Source organism: Polistes canadensis, unplaced genomic scaffold (assembly GCF_001313835.1).
Source record: "Polistes canadensis isolate GaletaPanama2010 unplaced genomic scaffold, ASM131383v1 scaffold_25, whole genome shotgun sequence".
NCBI classification, from domain to species: domain Eukaryota; kingdom Metazoa; phylum Arthropoda; class Insecta; order Hymenoptera; family Vespidae; genus Polistes; species Polistes canadensis.
Genome location: NW_014569572.1, coordinates 441,217 through 458,616, shown reverse-complemented (window position 1 = coordinate 458,616; position 17,400 = coordinate 441,217). Strand labels below are relative to the sequence as shown.

The window sequence follows — 17,400 nt, the reverse complement described above, 5'->3', positions numbered from 1 at the left end:
TCTACACCTATTTCCCTCTTTAATAATTAACTTATTACATGACTTCCTTAATATTCCTTTGCTCAATAGATAAGAAATAATATTGAATTGCACTATTTATATTTGTAATAAACAATTCTAATTAATTTTAAACTAAAATTTTATAAATTTTGTTCACATGTATCAATGAGAGATTAAAATTTTCTACAACCAATCACAAATCGTGCATCTATTAGTCATATGAAATACAAATCATATCATCAAATAGCTCCTCGAATTGAAATTAAATGATTGGTGTAGTCAGAAGGAATGTACAATTTTTGTCCAATGAGAATTTTTCATTTGAAGTATTTTCAGTGTTGCATGAGATTGTGAATGGTGCAAAGGTGAATCATACCATATACGGGATTTGCCATGCTAGAAACATTTTTGTAAAATGTGGTTTTAAAATTAGGTCGTCGTTTGTTATTCTGAAATAATTTATAAACTTATTCTCTTAAATTTTTTAACAATTCATATGAATAATTCATATTTTATTTAAAAAGATATATATAGGGTAGGAGAAGGGGAAGTTGATATTTTGATTATTGTGGTTCCGGCGAAGTACAGCAACGAAACCGACCACGGGGGTCGCACGCGGAGTACCGATACGCGTGTACAGTGCGTTCGGATACTAGAAATAACTATTTTTTTAAACCTTACCCGATTGCATTTGCGATTGAATCGGAATCCTACGAGTAATATCGCGTGCTTTGTGTCATACATTGAATAACGACACTACTTGGGTGTGCCGAAACATTGATAAATATGGCGAACAGTATAGCACCAGATTCATGGGAACAGCAGGCAGACAACGGAGACATCGCACCCGCTCAGGATAAGTCCATCGAGAGCAAATTTTCAACTTTAAATGTGAATGCTGCGGAATTCGTGCCTTCTTTCTGCATAAATTCTTCAACGCAGAATAGTTCCACAGCAGTCAGTCCTTGTACTGTGACTGCTGTGTTGAACACTGTAACCACATCTATTCCTTCTGAAATACATCATGGTTAGTCGAATATTTATTATCATTTAATTTATTTTATCTCGATCAATCTGGGACATTATTTTTGAGCATATGTGGACTATTTCCTGTTAACTTAAGGCCCTACTTTTACCGCGTATCAATGACTAACCCTCTGGTATATCTCCTGTTATCATTATAGTAACTTTCTATCATTTTCATAATCCTTGCACGTTCCGAGATTAAAAACTCAAATTCATATTATTTTTTTATATAGTTAACAGTTTATCGTTAAATTTAAATGACTCGCAACGTAAAAAGTAGGTATAATGTTGTTCATAATACATTCTGGATTTGGTTTTAATTTATCTGATTTGTTTTCGATTTATTTATATTTATTTTTATGTAGATTTAACATTAAAATTGAATATATAATGTATATTTAAATATTAAATAATTTGATTGTAAAGATTGTTGATTTATACGTCTACTGTAGCATTACATTGGACTTCAACATGATACAAAGCTTACACAGTTCTTTCCTATATGCGTATGAGAAATATTTAAAAGACAACTAAAGCTTTGTATAAGTTATCCTTTTCAAAATTACAATATTTACATTTTTCATTGTTATCGAAGAACAATAGATGATTTATATTGTTTACATAGTTAAACAGTTCTTAAAGTATATTGACTTATTCATGATTGTAATGAATAAAATTATTATTAAGTAGGGTAGGGACATTTGTTCTCTAAACAGTACTTCAATCTACTTTGGTGCTGGCTATTGGAAGAAGTATTCCCTTTCCTATCAACATACCTACCCGTCAGCTTGCTGTACTGGCTGTTTGTCTTATTCTTTACTACAGATCTAAGCAGCAGCAGAACAAGACTTTAGAGAGCAAACGTCTGATCCCTATTAGTAAGATGTAAATGCAAGTGTCCGTAAATAGTGATGATTGATGATATAAATTGTTCTAATTAGAAGAAAACAATATAATACAAAATTGTTCTACACAGGAAATTCTACTCCTACGATTCTACCTGATCCAATTGGCAGTAGAGTGGAGGAACCACCTGCTGGAGGAGGGGCACCACCTCCAAATGTTACGGATCCAATAAATACAAGTCCTGAACATCAACCTGCGGATTCTTGGGAAGAAGCAGCCGTAGACGGTGATCCTTTGTTAACTCCAGAAAATGAAGAGGTAAATGAAACATTTATATCTTGTATTAGTAACATCCTGAAGTTTTTATAACGTACAAATATTTATATTATCATAATATATTGTAGAATATACATATTTCTATTATTATCTTATCAATAACTTTGTTTTTTTTATCTAGGCTGATAATGAAGAGGATGAAGAAATGGTTGTTAAAGTACCTAAAAAAAAGCCAGTTAAAGTTGCAGAAGATACTAAAAGCAAAAAAGAACATGTCAATGTTGTTTTTATAGGTCACGTAGGTATGTAATATGAATTATTATTATTAAAGATGAGATATATTATAATTTTTTTGTATAATAAAATTGCATATTATTGTTAATTCTAGATGCAGGGAAATCTACAATTGGTGGTCAGATTATGGCGCTTACGGGAATGGTGGATAAACGTACTTTAGAAAAATATGAAAGAGAAGCGAAAGAACGAAGCAGAGAAACGTGGTACTTAAGTTGGGCTTTGGATACGAATCAAGAAGAAAGAGAGAAGGGAAAAACAGTAGAAGTTGGTAGAGCGTACTTCGAAACTGAAAGAAAACATTTTACAATATTAGATGCTCCTGGACATAAAAGCTTTGTACCCAATATGATCGGTGGAGCGGCGCAAGCTGATCTAGCAGTTTTGGTTATATCTGCGAGAAAAGGTGAATTCGAAACAGGTTTTGATAGAGGTGGTCAAACGCGGGAACATGCTATGTTGGCTAAAACTGCAGGAGTTAAACATTTGGTAGTGTTAGTAAATAAAATGGATGATCCAACAGTAGAATGGGACGAGGGAAGATATAACGAATGCAGGTATATTATCGTTTCATTTATCAAGTAACAAGTTTTTCGTTATATTGTTAAAGAAAACAAATCTACTTAAAAACGTATTATTTCAGAGATAAGATACTGCCATATCTCCGAAAATTAGGCTTTAATCCTGCAAAGGATCTTACATTTATGCCAGTATCTGGTCAACTTGGTATTGGTCTTAAGGATCCTATACCTGAACATTTATGTAATTGGTATAGCGGTCCTCCATTCATACCTTTTATTGATTCCTTACCTTCGCTTAATCGTAAAAGTAATGGGCCCTTTATTATGCCAATTGTTGATAAATATAAAGATATGGGAACGGTTGTTATGGGAAAAGTTGAAGCTGGAGAAGCAAAGAAAGGCCAATCGCTATTGGTTATGCCGAACAGGGTAAGAAATATGTTCTTTATTACTGTACTTGCTAATGTTCAATTTTTTCATAATGTAGTACTTACTAAAATCATATAAAATGGATTTTAGACGGCAGTAACAGTTGATCAATTATGGTCAGATGATGAAGAAGTTACGTCGGTTGGACCTGGAGAAAATGTTAAAATCAAATTGAAAGGCATTGAAGAAGAAGACGTGAGTCCTGGATTTGTTTTATGTGACAGTAACAACCCTATTAAAACCGGAAAAGTTTTTGATGCTCAAGTTGTTATTCTGGAACATAAGAGCATTATTTGTGCTGGATATAGCGCGGTAATGCACATTCATTGCGCTGCAGAAGAAGTAACGGTGAAGGCATTGATCTGTTTGGTAGATAAGAAAACTGGTGATAAAAGCAAAACAAGACCAAGGTTCGTTAAGCAAGATCAAGTGGCAATTATGAGAATTGAATGTGCAGGAGTTATATGTCTGGAAAGATTCAAATTATTTGCCCAAATGGGAAGATTTACACTTAGAGATGAAAGTACGTATATAATATATTTTATTTTGTTGGTTTAAACAATTGTACTCATTTCAATAAATTGTGAATATTCTGAAATGATATATTAGTAAATAATATTAATACGATTATAGATAAAACAATTGCCATCGGTAAGGTGCTGAAAGTGGTGGAATAAAATGTTCATCCATAATCACGAAGTAAGGATGCAAGCCAAACGATATGATACAAGGAAACAAAACCGGCATAATGGACTATTCCCGAATGTTAGCTAATGTAACATACACTCATTAATGCAAAAGGTTCTGCATATGACGGTACACGCGCGTGCATATGAACAGAGATATGGGCATCAAGGCTGGGAAAGTATGACCTAAATTGGAAAATAGATTCCATCGCAAAAGAAAATAAATAAGGAAACAAATACGGCTCGAGAGCGTGTGTTCCTTTTATTAGATAAGAAAGTTGGTGGCACTGGAGAGTTATTCCTTGCATCGGAATAAGTAATATACAATACTAACAGACTTTCCTCTTGACAATGTAAAACACGATATTTTTATTCGTCTGAGGTGCAAAACATAATTGAGAGCAAACAAGAGAATCGATATCGATGGCAGAGTAAGAATAAGAAATATGATCGACATTATAATAATTATTAAATAATTATTAAATTGGTGGTAAGGGAGGTGAAAAAGAAATTTATCAAATAAATAAAAAAACTAGCGTTACACAACAATTTATAATTATAAAATTAATATTATTATTATTACGATTATTATTATACTGTTTCTTATTTTATTGTCATTAAAAACAAATTTGCAACACACAAATCTGCTCTGATAATTTTGATAGGTCTCTCACATATATGTTAATTTCGTTTGGGAGTGGGAAATATGTGATATTCCTCAAAGTTGATATTTTTCGTGGGATGCTGAATGAAAGATATCAGATTGTCGGTATAACATAATTAAAACTTACAGGTTTTGAATTATTAGCAAAAAATTGTAATTTGTTATACATATAGTTATGTAGTTACGAGCCTACCGTAAAGTTTATAGTTTATCTATATTCTTGTAAGTACTGAGAATTTTTAACTATAAATATTGCAAAAATATCCTTATTGCATTCTTACTATATTATTTATAAAGAAAATAATAAAAGAATATAACTGCTACATCTTAGAAACGCTCAGATCATGCTTTGAAGACCACCTTCAAATAGAAAAACACGAAAAGTTATGTATGATTATGTACAATGTAATTGCATGCAATCTACTTTGCTATTATTTGCAAATGTGATTAAGTAATTTTATTGTTACCACTGTAAACATATCAGTTTCTAATTTTTTAATTATTAGTTATAGTAAAATCGTAATGCATTTTATTTTACTATAACAAATGTCTTATTTTTTAATCTTGCTTGCAATTATAGTAAATAATGTGAATTTAATTTTATATGAGTCTAAATGTGACAATTGTAAGTTTAAGCTAATTTTTTAAATTGCAATTATAAATTAGATCATAAAAAACAATCGAGAAAATAATAGATTTTATAAGAATCATACGACATGTCATTTATTTCACAATATACAGTCCGTTTGCTTTTTGAGTACTTCGAAATGATTTGCCTAACAATATATGTTATTAACAATGTTTAAACATATACGTATATATAATGTTTAAAGTTACTAAGTCAGAATATAACCAATGATTTATTTTTTTTTCATTTTCTTATTTTTTGTATTATTTCTCGAAATAACTATGATATGAGTGGTGAAAGTGCAAATATATATAATTACATATTGGCAGCTTTTATTATAAACGATTAATTCTATATATAATGAAAAAAAATTATAGATGAAAAATACGTTTAGTTCATCTTAATTTATGATATATACTTTTATGATCTTATCTGTCTATGTGTATATATATCCTAAAAATAAAATAATCAAATATTTTATTTTGCCAAATTATATTAAAGATTCTATTATAACGAATAAATAAATTCATTTATTAATAAAATATCAATACTTACAAGAACAGAATAGATCATGAAAAACTAGAATTGCTAAGTAATTTGTTACTATTTTTTGCTAATAAAAAAAAACCGATGTATCCGCTGCACTCTTCTTGTTTTCAACTTTTTAACCTAATTTTCCATTAAAAAAGCTTACATAAACATATAAGGACATACACAAATGTCAATTTTTATAAATTTTACAATTTTCCATTCATTAATAATGCTTTAAGCACTTTACTCCGTATCAATACGATATAATACACGTGAAATTAAAAATATAATAAATTATACTTGTATACTTATTTTTAATTTTATAATTATGATTAGATAAGAAAAGGATAAAAAAAAATACAAATAATATCATATTGGGTAATGTAATATTTAAATAACAATGAATTATTATTTTTCTATTATTTTATTTTATCTAAATGCGAAATTCTTTTTATATAAAAACAATTATTAATTTAATTTCAATACAAAAATGATTGAATTCCATATTATACGAGATTTATTGTACCGAATACAAATTAACTATCTCTATTAACTTTTCTTATAAAAAAATGTTTAGATTTGAAAGAATACGCAAATTATAGAATTTTTCAAATAACGCATCTCATTTTTATAAAAAAAAACATTGTTAAAATATCATTAAACTTACATAAAGAAATTTGATTTTAATGTACCTTGCAACATCAACGACAGATTGAACAACACATGAAGTTGGAAGATAATGTCATGATCCCGTCTACAAAGCAATTGGTGAGTCCTAAGGAGGAACTACCTCCATGAGCTATATGCTTCTAGAGATAATAAATAGATATATTAATGTTTTTACGATAGAAATAACTATGCGTAATTGTAAGAGAATTATGAAAACAAAATTTTAATGCTATGTTACATGAACTTAATTCCTGCCAACGAAGAAGACCCATATCATAAAGAGAAGTTACTAAATATATTTATATGTAGTTAAAACGTTTTATTTATTAAATTATTTTATATGCTAAAGAGAAAAATACAATCACATCATTCTTTCATGTATATGATAATGAATCTTTGTTACTTATTTTTCGATCATTAATAGTTAACAGATTGTTTACAAATTTATGCACAAGAACGTGTATTCATGCCAATATTCTGTATAATATATTGCATTACTTTTACATACTCTTTATTATTACACTTTGATACCTTTATTTCCCTCTCTCAGGTTTGTGATATATTTAAATATATTCACAAACGTGACCGCAACCAGTAGGACATTGACGATTACTACGAAACCATTCTTTTAAATGCATCACATGTCCTCCATGTGTGCAACCTTGACACCATGCATACAATCCTCGAACAACCTACAATTAAAATAATTATTATTTTCAGCAGTCATTCAATAATAATTTTATCAACTGTTTAAATTAATATGTACTGTATTACCTGATGGCAAATAGAACAAAGGGCATGTTTGGATGAATGACAACGGTCACACAACCACGCTGCTCTTTGTAAAGGTTTAGTACATGTTAAACAGCATGCATGTATAGTTGTTGATTGTTGATTTAGTTGTGCAATAGATGGAATCCATGCTGACTGTATTATCTATAAAATATTAATACACAGACATACAAATTTATTAATATGCTTTAAAGAAAAAAGATGCTAAATTTAGTTATATTACAAACCTGTGTAGTCACATTCCAAAGTTTAAATCTTCCCAATAAGTCTATATATTCTAATAGCCAATGTTCCTGAATTGGTATGTCAATATTTAAACCTTTTCTTTTTTCACCCAAAGCAATAAGAACAGATGCAGAAGTTTGAATATCCCTAAGTGCTGCATGATGTTTTAGCGCTTCTTCAATCAAATGTGTAGGATCCCAGAATGATGGTTTCGGTATAGCTGTTACTATTAGTTGACATGGCTGATCATCAACCATTACAGAAACAGAATCATCATTGATTTCTGGAGAATGATTAGGAAACTGTTCTGGTGGCGGAGATCGATCTTTTATTTCATGTCTTAAAGGGAATGCTTCCTTAGGTAATGTCCAGTCACTATCATCATTTATCATATTTTGAATGTATCCAGTACTGTAGTCTGTACTAATTGGTTCAAATTCGCTATCACCAAATAGAAAATCTCCTTTAGGTTGACCTTTATGTCCCATAAAGGACTTCCTGTAACTTTGTTTCTTTTAGGATGTGTAGCTACACAAAAAAGTCTCTCATATTATTAATATGATTAATTGAGGATTACCTCGGTAATATGCTACTTATAAAGTTTAAATTTTCTGGCGTATCATCTGTTTCAGTTTCATCATCACCACCGCTCGTCGCACTAGTAGGTGCTTCTCCTTGCAAAGATTTGATATCATTTTCATGTCCTTAAACAAATTATAAAGTCTACTGTGCGAACGAAAATAATTTCGACTTAACAGGATAATCATGCCTACAACTAATACGATTGGAAAGAATTAAATTTAGAAAAAGTTCGTATGATAAGATTACAATTAGATTCATATATTTAACATATAAATATTATGAAACAATAATTGTAATTATGAATTAAATAATATAATTTACCTGGATTTGACTGATCAAGAGCAGATACTTTTACCATTTGTCCTAAATTTAAAGTGTTTACTATATCTTCCTTGGAAACAGTTGGAGGAGTTTTTAAAATTGCACCTAATGGATTTGTATATAATGTTTTTATAATATTCCAAACAATGCTTACCTAAAAAAATATTGTTATTGAAATTATTCTTACAGCTACAATCAAATGTTATTACTTAATTTATTATTTAAACTAAACTGAAGGAAATTACATAGTAGTTTTTATTATAAATACAAGCTTACATCATTTCTACCTGCATTGCTGGCAACAGCAGCATTATGATCACAAATATCTTTTAATTTTCCAGCAAGTATGTAACCTTCAGCACATATTTTAAACCAAGTTGGATCACGTGGTATATTTACAACAAATCTGTGCATCACACTTGAAGCCATACAGAATGTATCATTCATCGCTGGTGTTTTTCTATTGATAAATGAGTATATATTAATAAATAATAAAAAAAATAAAATATTAAAATATACAAACCTTATTATATTAGTTAATTGCTTGACTGTACTAGGCATATTTACATTTACTTTGCAGGCATAAGCAACGTCTCCGATGGGACTTAAAGCAATGCCTTGCGGATTCGCTTTACTAGCTGGTCTAGAAGCATCTTTGAATACGTGATGATATAAAGTGCAATCCTGAATATAGAAAATATATAATTATTTTCTAATTATGAATTCAAAAATATAAAGAAAAGGAAAAAAGGCATTGACATTACCCTGCTTGTTGATAGGAATGATTGTGGATTTCCTCTCCATGCTACACCAGTAGGAACATCTTTGTGTTCGTTAAAACTAGCAAATGGAATATACGGTCGTTGAATGTCCCATACATTTATACTACAATCCACAACCAAAGCACAACTTGCTATATGATATTTTCTCTGTGGTCTCCATTTTATTCTTCCTACTGAAGCTATCGTGTGTATAGTATAATCACAACTTGGTTTTACAGATAAATCCCAAACCTTTTAGCATGACAGAAAATATAAACAATTAATTAATATACAATAATAAGAGACATCTTTTTTTCTTAATAAAATTGTAATACAATTTATTTTATTTTTGATAGAAAAGAAAAAACCTTTATAGTTTTATCTCTAGATGCTGTTGCTAGCCAATTAGTTTCAGGATGCCAATCGCAAGCAAATATTGGTCCACTATGTGCAGTAAAATGTTGAAAGTAGCGATCATGTTTTCGCAAATCCCACTGTTGAACATGGCCATTTTCAGAAACAGCAGCAAAAGTATGTGGTTGATGAGGACAGAATTGAACATCTCGTACAGACTCCGTATTACTAAGATTTCAAAGCTTTACAATAGCTGCAATTTATCACTGACAGGGTCAGTAAGAATTTATCTGCATTCTTTTCCTTGAATTTATTTGCTTATAAAATATGTTTCTTAAATATATATAAATAAGTAAAATTTATTCATAATAAAATAAACAAATTATATTCTTCCAACCCTGTCAAATGTAAAAGTAAAATGATAGTCGAATAAAATGATTTGTATTTTACCTATAAAATGTTTTTGTAGCTTCCTTTATACGTAAATCAAAACATTTCATAGTTCCATCCTGTGAACCAGATATTAGCCACATAGGTTCTGTCATATGAAAGCTAACTTTATTAACAGTTCTTTTATGATCAATGAAAACATGTTCTTGTTTTGATCTTGAAGATTTATTTAAATTCCATACAACTACTGCACCATTAGTAGCGGCTGTTGCCAGAATATGGTCTTAAAATAATAAGAATTATATATTATGTTATTGTACCAATATAATCATGTTACAGATGTAAGAAATGATTAATAATATATGTAATATAATTTCGAGGTCACTATATATTATTTTTCTAATTTTAAAGATACTAATGCATACATAATACATATATATAATAAAAATTATAGCGAATTAAATACTATACCATCAATAAGGTTCCATGCAACGTCATTGCATGAAAAATTCAAGTTTAAATTTTTTCCAACTCTCAAATTACATGATTCTTCAAACCTGTCTTCCATTAATGTAAATATTTTGAATACTAGAATGAAAAATCAATGATTATAAAATTACGACAATTAATATTATAATAAAAAATAAATATAAATAATTGAGAAAATGTTACCATTACGTCCAGCTATGACAACTTGGCTATTATCTTTATTAAGAGCTAAAGCATTAGCTGGACCCTCTTGAGTAATGCATACAGTTTTAGACGTCATACTGGAGTCTTATTGTATTAAATGTCAACTAACAACAATAACTTTCATTTTTCGTTTATCATTTCGTAGATTTCTGAATGGCGAAAAAATATCAACATAAACATTAGCGTGAAATCATTGTAACTACATAACTATGACAATCTTGTCAACGTTATAAAATTGACGCCGAATTTTTTAATAGTTTTCTTTCATCGTAATGATACCGATTTTTCGTTCATTTCTCTTCTTTTATTTCCAAATATTTTTATTCGTATAATTACATAATGAAATTAATTTATATAATCAAATGTATATTTCTAAAAATAATTGTAAATCTGCCAAAAATAAGAGTGCATTGAATGTTTATTTTCATTAGGTTGCAATACTGATATGTTGGCGCATGGTTGATTAAACAACCGATATCTTCATTTCTTAGGAATTTTAGGAATTTTCTGTGTTTTGACTGACTTCAACTTGTTGTGATGGAATATTAATTTTCTTTTTCATTGACAGATCTTATCCAATAATTCGACCAACGAATTTTAATTTTCTGTAGAGAAATAATAAGGACGGTGAAAATGTATGATGTATGGTTCGATGGGCGCATGTTTGGTTGTTTATTTTGCCTCCTGGTCCTTCAGGCAAATTTAACAAATTCTAGAACTTCTTGGAGACTTAACGTCGATAAAGTTGTTAAGGCAACAGAACTTGTAAGCACTATCGAAGATGATCCTATTTTTGATATACTTGCAAGTAGTATAGGCAATGGACAAGGATGGAGTAAAACAGCAGCATCAGAGAAGCTTGATAAAGTACAGGTTTATTACGAGTGCAAAAGTTTTGGTTCAGGCAGCCAAGATCGGTAAGAATATTAAATAAATTCATGATTAATAAATGATTGGTAAGAATCTGTATGTGCATGTTTTTCAATGGATATGCATCCAACGATGAATGTATCGAGCATTACTTTAACAATAAATTGCATATTATTACTGCACATATTAATAAATCAGTTCTTATTCAATTAGAATAGTTGTAAGCAAGAATATTATCAGCATAAATAGCATCTACGATAATTTCAATTTATTCTTATCCCGCGAACCTCTGTTTAAGTTTTTTATTCTAATTCATTTCCATTCCACTATACATACGTTTCATATAATATTGTTTTTAGTTGTATGTTTGTATGCATTTTAATGTCTATTTATCTACTTTTCTTTTTCTCTCTTTCTTGTTTTTCTGCTTAACGATTAACTTTAACTAACAACTGGGATAAATTGGAGGTAACAAAACAGAATATAATTTAATCTGGCTTTGCTTTATTTCCATTAATTTTCATATTATCGTTTATGGATGTTATTAAAGATATACATAATTTTTGTTAATACTGTAGTGCAAAATAAATCTGTAATATATGTTAATGTACATATTGTTATGATATGACGAGTCAATAACATCAAGTTTTTGAATGTGCATATATACTTATAATTTTTGTTATACAATATCCTGTGAATGTTTATGTAACACTATATTTTTATTGCAGAAGCATTACAATGTATCTGATGTAATTTTCTTTTTCTTCCCGTAGTTAGTGTTTGTGTGTGGCTTGCTGTTCTTTCAGCGTTAAAAGAGCCCTAACTTTCGTCCCCTTGGCAGACGATTCATGTCATATGCATTGACGGATGCACCAAATTCTACGGAACCATATCCACTATCACCGCAAGTATTGAGTGACCAAGTGATATGTACGCCCGATCAGCAATGTGAAGATGTAATTCTTGATTGTGGGAAACCAGTTAACTATACATATTATGACAATCTCACTGGTGTTGCAAATAGAAATAATCATCCATTGGTACCAGAGCCTAACGTTGCACTTATGTTTAAAAAGAATAATGGAAAAGCTATAGATGTTGACTTATTAGAAAGGCGTTTAAAAAAAGCAAAACGAGAAGTATGTTTTACTTAATTGTGTTATTTTACTATGTACACATTCAACATAAATACATTTATTTGTCTATCATTGCTTTTGTTTTCTATAGAAACCGAAATCTGTTCAGCTATATAATCAAATTGGAAATTTTTGGAGAATAAAAGGAGATGCGCAAAGATCAATTGAATGTTTTCGAAGAGCTCTTGCAGTTTCACCACATAACGCGGAAGTGCTATTAAATTTAGCAAGAGTACTATTGGTTTTACGATATTTAGATGATGCAAATTATTTAGCAATGCGTTCTTTAGCATTACAACCTCCAGATCGTAATGCATGGGAACAATACCTAACACTTGGACAAATATTATCGGTGAATTTACGTCACTTGCATAGGCCTATAGTTAAATATTTTGTAGCATCTTTTTCTATTTTTTTCTTTTTGGAAAATTATTTATTGTGCATTCATTTTAAAGTTATATGTACTCTTTCTAAACTATTTTATAATTACTAATGTAAACATATACCATTTATTTAGGCATATGGTCACTACCAAGAAGCTGCTGTCCATTTGCGGCATGCTTTAGAATTGAAACCTAATCTTTCTGATGCTGCAAAAGCTTTAAAAGAAGTGGAATCATTGCCTGGTCCTAGTATACATATCTACACTCTTTTAATTATTATATGCTTGGTATGTATGTAAAGTAATACGTAATCTTAATTTTAAAAACGAATATTAATACAGCGATTCTTAAACATTATCGAACATTCAACCGTTATTTTTACAAACTTTTGTAAAAAAGATATATATATATATATATGCATATATCTTTTTTTACAAAAGAAGAATAGAATACGTGCATACGAAAAATTATAATCATTAATACAAGTCAATTGTCAACCATTTATACAAATTTAACTCAAAAATAATGTTTAAACTATCAATGAAAAAACAATTAGTTTTGCTATTTAATCACAACCTTACTAATACACAGAGTTTGCTTAAATTTTAGTTTAAGAAACACTGAATTAATAATTGTAATTTACTTGTATTCATATTATATATATAAGGCTTTTCAAAAATTTTTTAAATAAAATATAACTTACTATGTTATATATGTTTACATCAGGTGCTAGGTGTATTGTTAGTTGTTTTGAGTAGCGTGGAATGTGACGAAGATTCCACTTTGGTTACTGAACAACTACAACGTCCAGTTCAACGTCATTTTAGTCGTGCAATGGCTATGCGTAGTTTGCGACTTAATGTTGCACGTAATAATAAACGTTCTTGATCCAATTCGAATTCAAATTCAAATTCAAATTTATGAAATCTAATGGAGCAAGTTCTGAACTGTTATAACAACATGATTTTTTGGAGTATTATTTATAATTATGATTTGTTATAGTTATTTAAATGCACTAGTGGTTACGTGGTTTATTATATCTACAGATAAAAATATACACCATAGTACACGTTGGCAATTTTTGCATTAATTAAATTAATAAACCTTCATTATACACATTGATCCTATATACCTAGAATGATCTATTTTTAAAAAAATGCAAATCCTGGAATGGCAATGATTCAATTATAATACATATAGTGCTAAAACATACAATTAAATCTTTTGTTAAACATTTTTAAAGACATCTACAAATTTATATTCCATATGTATTATGTACAGGAAAAAATTTATTATATATCTGGTTTTTTTTAATTATTTTTGACATTTATAAACAAAAATGTTTATTTTTTTTTTTAACATATTTAGAATCAATTTTAGGGAACATTACTACTTTCAACATTTCATTACATCTTTACAAGTACTTGTCGTACAAGTACATATTTTCCATCATTTTAATAAAGTTTAAGTTAAGTTAATTTCGATTATAATACATCTGAATGTTTACCACAAATCTACTCTTAAAAGAAATGATAATGTTTACATACTGTTAATCTTTATAATATAATGAAAGATCTATATTAAAAAATTCTGCACACCTAATCATATGTACAACATAATTTGAGTGACTCATAAGTAATTGTTTTTAGAAGTATAATGTCTCACAAAGCTTAAGGCATACTGAAATATTAGGCTCTTTAGTTTTCATATTATATACAAACATCAGAGACTTGGACACAATATTTATTGTGAATATCTGTACTCTTTCAAGGACTACAAAGAATGCATCTATGAGATGAGAAATATGTAATGATTTGTTTAATAACAATAAAGTATAAAGTATAAATAAAACGAAAAATCAAATAAAACAAACAACAAGATTTTGTTGTTGCTGTTGTTTGGTTGATGTTAATATTGTAATTAAAGCAAATAAAATCTTATACAATTAAGTACTGATATCAAAATCATATAGAATTCATGTATGCATCATACATAGATGCATCCTTCATTTGCGTTAATTTATCCCTTAAAAGATAACAACGTAGATATATTTAAGAACACATGCAAATGTAACTTTATACATTTGTGCATGTATTAAATAGCATATGCTATTAATGATATATTTTTGACCAAATTAAAATTGTACCCAACTGGCATTTGCTACAGTTGTACTAGGTCCCGACGATTGTTGAGATGCACTAGCGAACTCACCCCATTCTGAACCCGTTGATGCTTGATTTGGATTTGGAGCTGATTTATGAGCTGGGGACGAAGTTGGAGTTTTAGCAGGCGGTGGAGCAATTTTGACACCACCTGGCGGAGGTGGCAAACCAACACCTAAATTAGGCCGTTGTTTTGATTTCGATACAACTTCGCTGCCATCTTTTTTCTAAATAATAAAATATATATCCGTTATTATTTTCATTACTATAGAAGACTAAACAAATATTCAAATATTCTTACAGTTATCTTCATATTAATTTTAATAGTTTCTCCTTCCTTAAATCGAAGATCCAATTCTTGTTTAGGTGTTTCTTTCTCTTTCTCTATCTGATCACGATTTTTAAGCCACTTAAAATGATCCTGTAGCGCAACATTTAAATCAAAACTATCTGATCTGTCTAAAAAACCAACTCCAATGAAAGCAGATCGTCCATTGTCATTTTGAATTCTTAACACAAAGTATCTAGAAGAATCTGTGACTGGTTCAACCGCTATTCCAGGATATTGTTCGATTGGACATTTAGCAAATAATTCACCCGTAATTTTATCTTCCAGTTTTATAGCAATAGAATCTCCCTGAGATACTAATCTCATTCGTCCTGTCCATGAAGGTTCTTGTAGATTCCAATCAGCTGCTCTATGAATAAGAAGTATATGAATTATATTTTTATGAACAATTATACGTGTATATAGATATAAGGTTTATACAAAACTGTAATTTGATAACGAATATTCAACAATGTACATGTCAATTCTTAAACAAATGAAATAGTGGAATTGCAATAAAATATGTTAATGTTACACTCACATGATACAGATAAATTTTTAACATAAAACTATTTCATTAAATTTAACATTGAAACATAAAAGGAAATATGTAATATTTTTATAATAAAGCTTTTTCCAAATGTACAAATGACAATGTCAATAATGAAGATAACAATAAATATATTTGAATCGTTAAAATGATATAAAATTAGAACAGTTATATGTCAGATCGAATACTTGGTTAAAATAATTTCTTCTTACCTATAACCTCTATTAGTTGACCTTGGTGGTATTTTAAACACAAATACTTCCGATTTAACAAGTAAAACACTTTCATATGTCTCCATTCTTATTTCGAGTATAACAGATGTGAAGCACGTAAAACTGACAACTGGTCTTATGTCGTCGTATGATTTGAAAATTCGTTTATGTTTTCTCACGAATCTTTGCCGTGATTTGATAACTCTATCTCAAGTCACGCCTCCAATCCCCAGACATCATCCGTTCACCACAGATTATTTTAGAAGAGATAATAGATTGTCCCTTATATTCTAGACAAGAAATATTCACGTGGATTAATTTAATGTTTAATTTATACTACATTCTCTCTATGTAATTCTTTCTTATATTCTGTCACAAATAAATAAAAAACGATAACATTTTTGAATAAAATTGGAAAATATTATTATGATACGTACCAAGAACTACACGTAACAGTAATAGACTAGACAACTACCTTCGTGTAATGTTCTTGACATTAAATATATAAATGTATAACAAGTGTTGTCAAATAAATGAATATATTGAATATATGTCGATGATTAGAAAACTTCATTACCTACATTTCAATATTGCTGATATTAATGTACATACGTAAATGAAATATTAATATCTCGTAATATATTTTCAACTATTTAGTTTATAGTAAAAGATTTTGACAAATGATATCCCAGAGGGAGTAGTGATTGTGAGTAAGATAATATACGTGAAAGTATCTTATATCTTTTTATACTTACAATTATTTGAAGAAAGATATATTTTAAGGGACATTCTCAAATCATCTAACAACGACACTAGCGACTCTAATTTGATTCTGTCGTCGAATAAGTCAACGTGTAACTTGAATACTTATTTCAATGTTTCTAATTTTTATCAATACTTCACGCAAAAAGAGAACATTTGTTCGATTATTTGAATGGAAGAAAGTAGATCGAAAATAAATAATTTACAAAATTCTATTAATCGTTCTAAGAATGTTTATAAAGAAATACTCATTCGTACCACTCACATTACGTACTACATTGATAACTGCTTTTGTGACTGTTTAGTTAT

General features: G+C 29.1%; 4 protein-coding genes across 7 annotated transcripts; 2 read left to right on the top strand and 2 right to left on the bottom strand.

Annotated features, from left to right (window-relative positions):
* Positions 1-389: 389 nt before the first annotated feature.
* On the top strand, positions 390-4,289 carry LOC106783803 (eukaryotic peptide chain release factor GTP-binding subunit ERF3A). The gene is made up of 7 exons (XM_014742693.1): positions 390-1,027; positions 2,003-2,190; positions 2,330-2,450; positions 2,537-2,999; positions 3,086-3,392; positions 3,483-3,915; positions 4,026-4,289. Exons 1-7 carry the CDS (start codon positions 787-789, stop codon positions 4,067-4,069), a joined length of 1,797 nt encoding a protein of 598 aa, XP_014598179.1. The 5' UTR covers positions 390-786; the 3' UTR covers positions 4,070-4,289.
* Positions 4,290-6,407: 2,118 nt separating this feature from the next.
* On the bottom strand, positions 6,408-10,910 carry LOC106783805 (WD repeat-containing protein 24). Of its 3 annotated transcripts, XM_014742697.1 has the most exons (13): positions 10,668-10,910; positions 10,467-10,583; positions 10,056-10,278; positions 9,620-9,833; positions 9,255-9,503; positions 9,014-9,174; positions 8,767-8,950; positions 8,491-8,644; positions 8,165-8,291; positions 7,590-8,091; positions 7,345-7,506; positions 7,102-7,262; positions 6,408-6,710 (listed from the first exon to the last, which is right to left on the bottom strand). In XM_014742697.1, the coding sequence occupies exons 1-12, from the start codon at positions 10,762-10,764 to the stop codon at positions 7,134-7,136; spliced, it is 2,319 nt and encodes a 772-aa protein (XP_014598183.1). In that variant the 5' UTR covers positions 10,765-10,910; the 3' UTR covers positions 6,408-6,710; positions 7,102-7,133. The 3 variants fall into 3 exon arrangements, with proteins under 3 accessions (XP_014598183.1, XP_014598182.1, XP_014598184.1); XM_014742696.1 differs by lacking the exon at positions 6,408-6,710 and having other exon boundaries at positions 6,869-7,262; XM_014742698.1 differs by lacking the exon at positions 6,408-6,710 and having other exon boundaries at positions 6,869-7,262; positions 7,590-8,085.
* A 219-nt stretch (positions 10,911-11,129) lies between these two features.
* On the top strand, positions 11,130-14,152 carry LOC106783743. The gene is made up of 5 exons (XM_014742542.1): positions 11,130-11,605; positions 12,400-12,697; positions 12,786-13,046; positions 13,212-13,364; positions 13,804-14,152. Exons 1-5 carry the CDS (start codon positions 11,322-11,324, stop codon positions 13,963-13,965), a joined length of 1,158 nt encoding a protein of 385 aa, XP_014598028.1. The 5' UTR covers positions 11,130-11,321; the 3' UTR covers positions 13,966-14,152.
* Positions 12,699-17,170, bottom strand: LOC106783744 (NECAP-like protein CG9132). 2 transcript variants are annotated; one of them, XM_014742544.1, is made up of 4 exons: positions 17,085-17,170; positions 16,330-16,619; positions 15,541-15,937; positions 12,699-15,466 (listed from the first exon to the last, which is right to left on the bottom strand). In XM_014742544.1, exons 2-4 carry the CDS (start codon positions 16,413-16,415, stop codon positions 15,212-15,214), a joined length of 738 nt encoding a protein of 245 aa, XP_014598030.1. In that variant the 5' UTR covers positions 16,416-16,619; positions 17,085-17,170; the 3' UTR covers positions 12,699-15,211. The 2 variants fall into 2 exon arrangements, with proteins under 2 accessions (XP_014598030.1, XP_014598029.1); XM_014742543.1 differs by lacking the exon at positions 17,085-17,170 and adding an exon at positions 16,767-17,024.
* Positions 17,171-17,400: the final 230 nt, after the last annotated feature.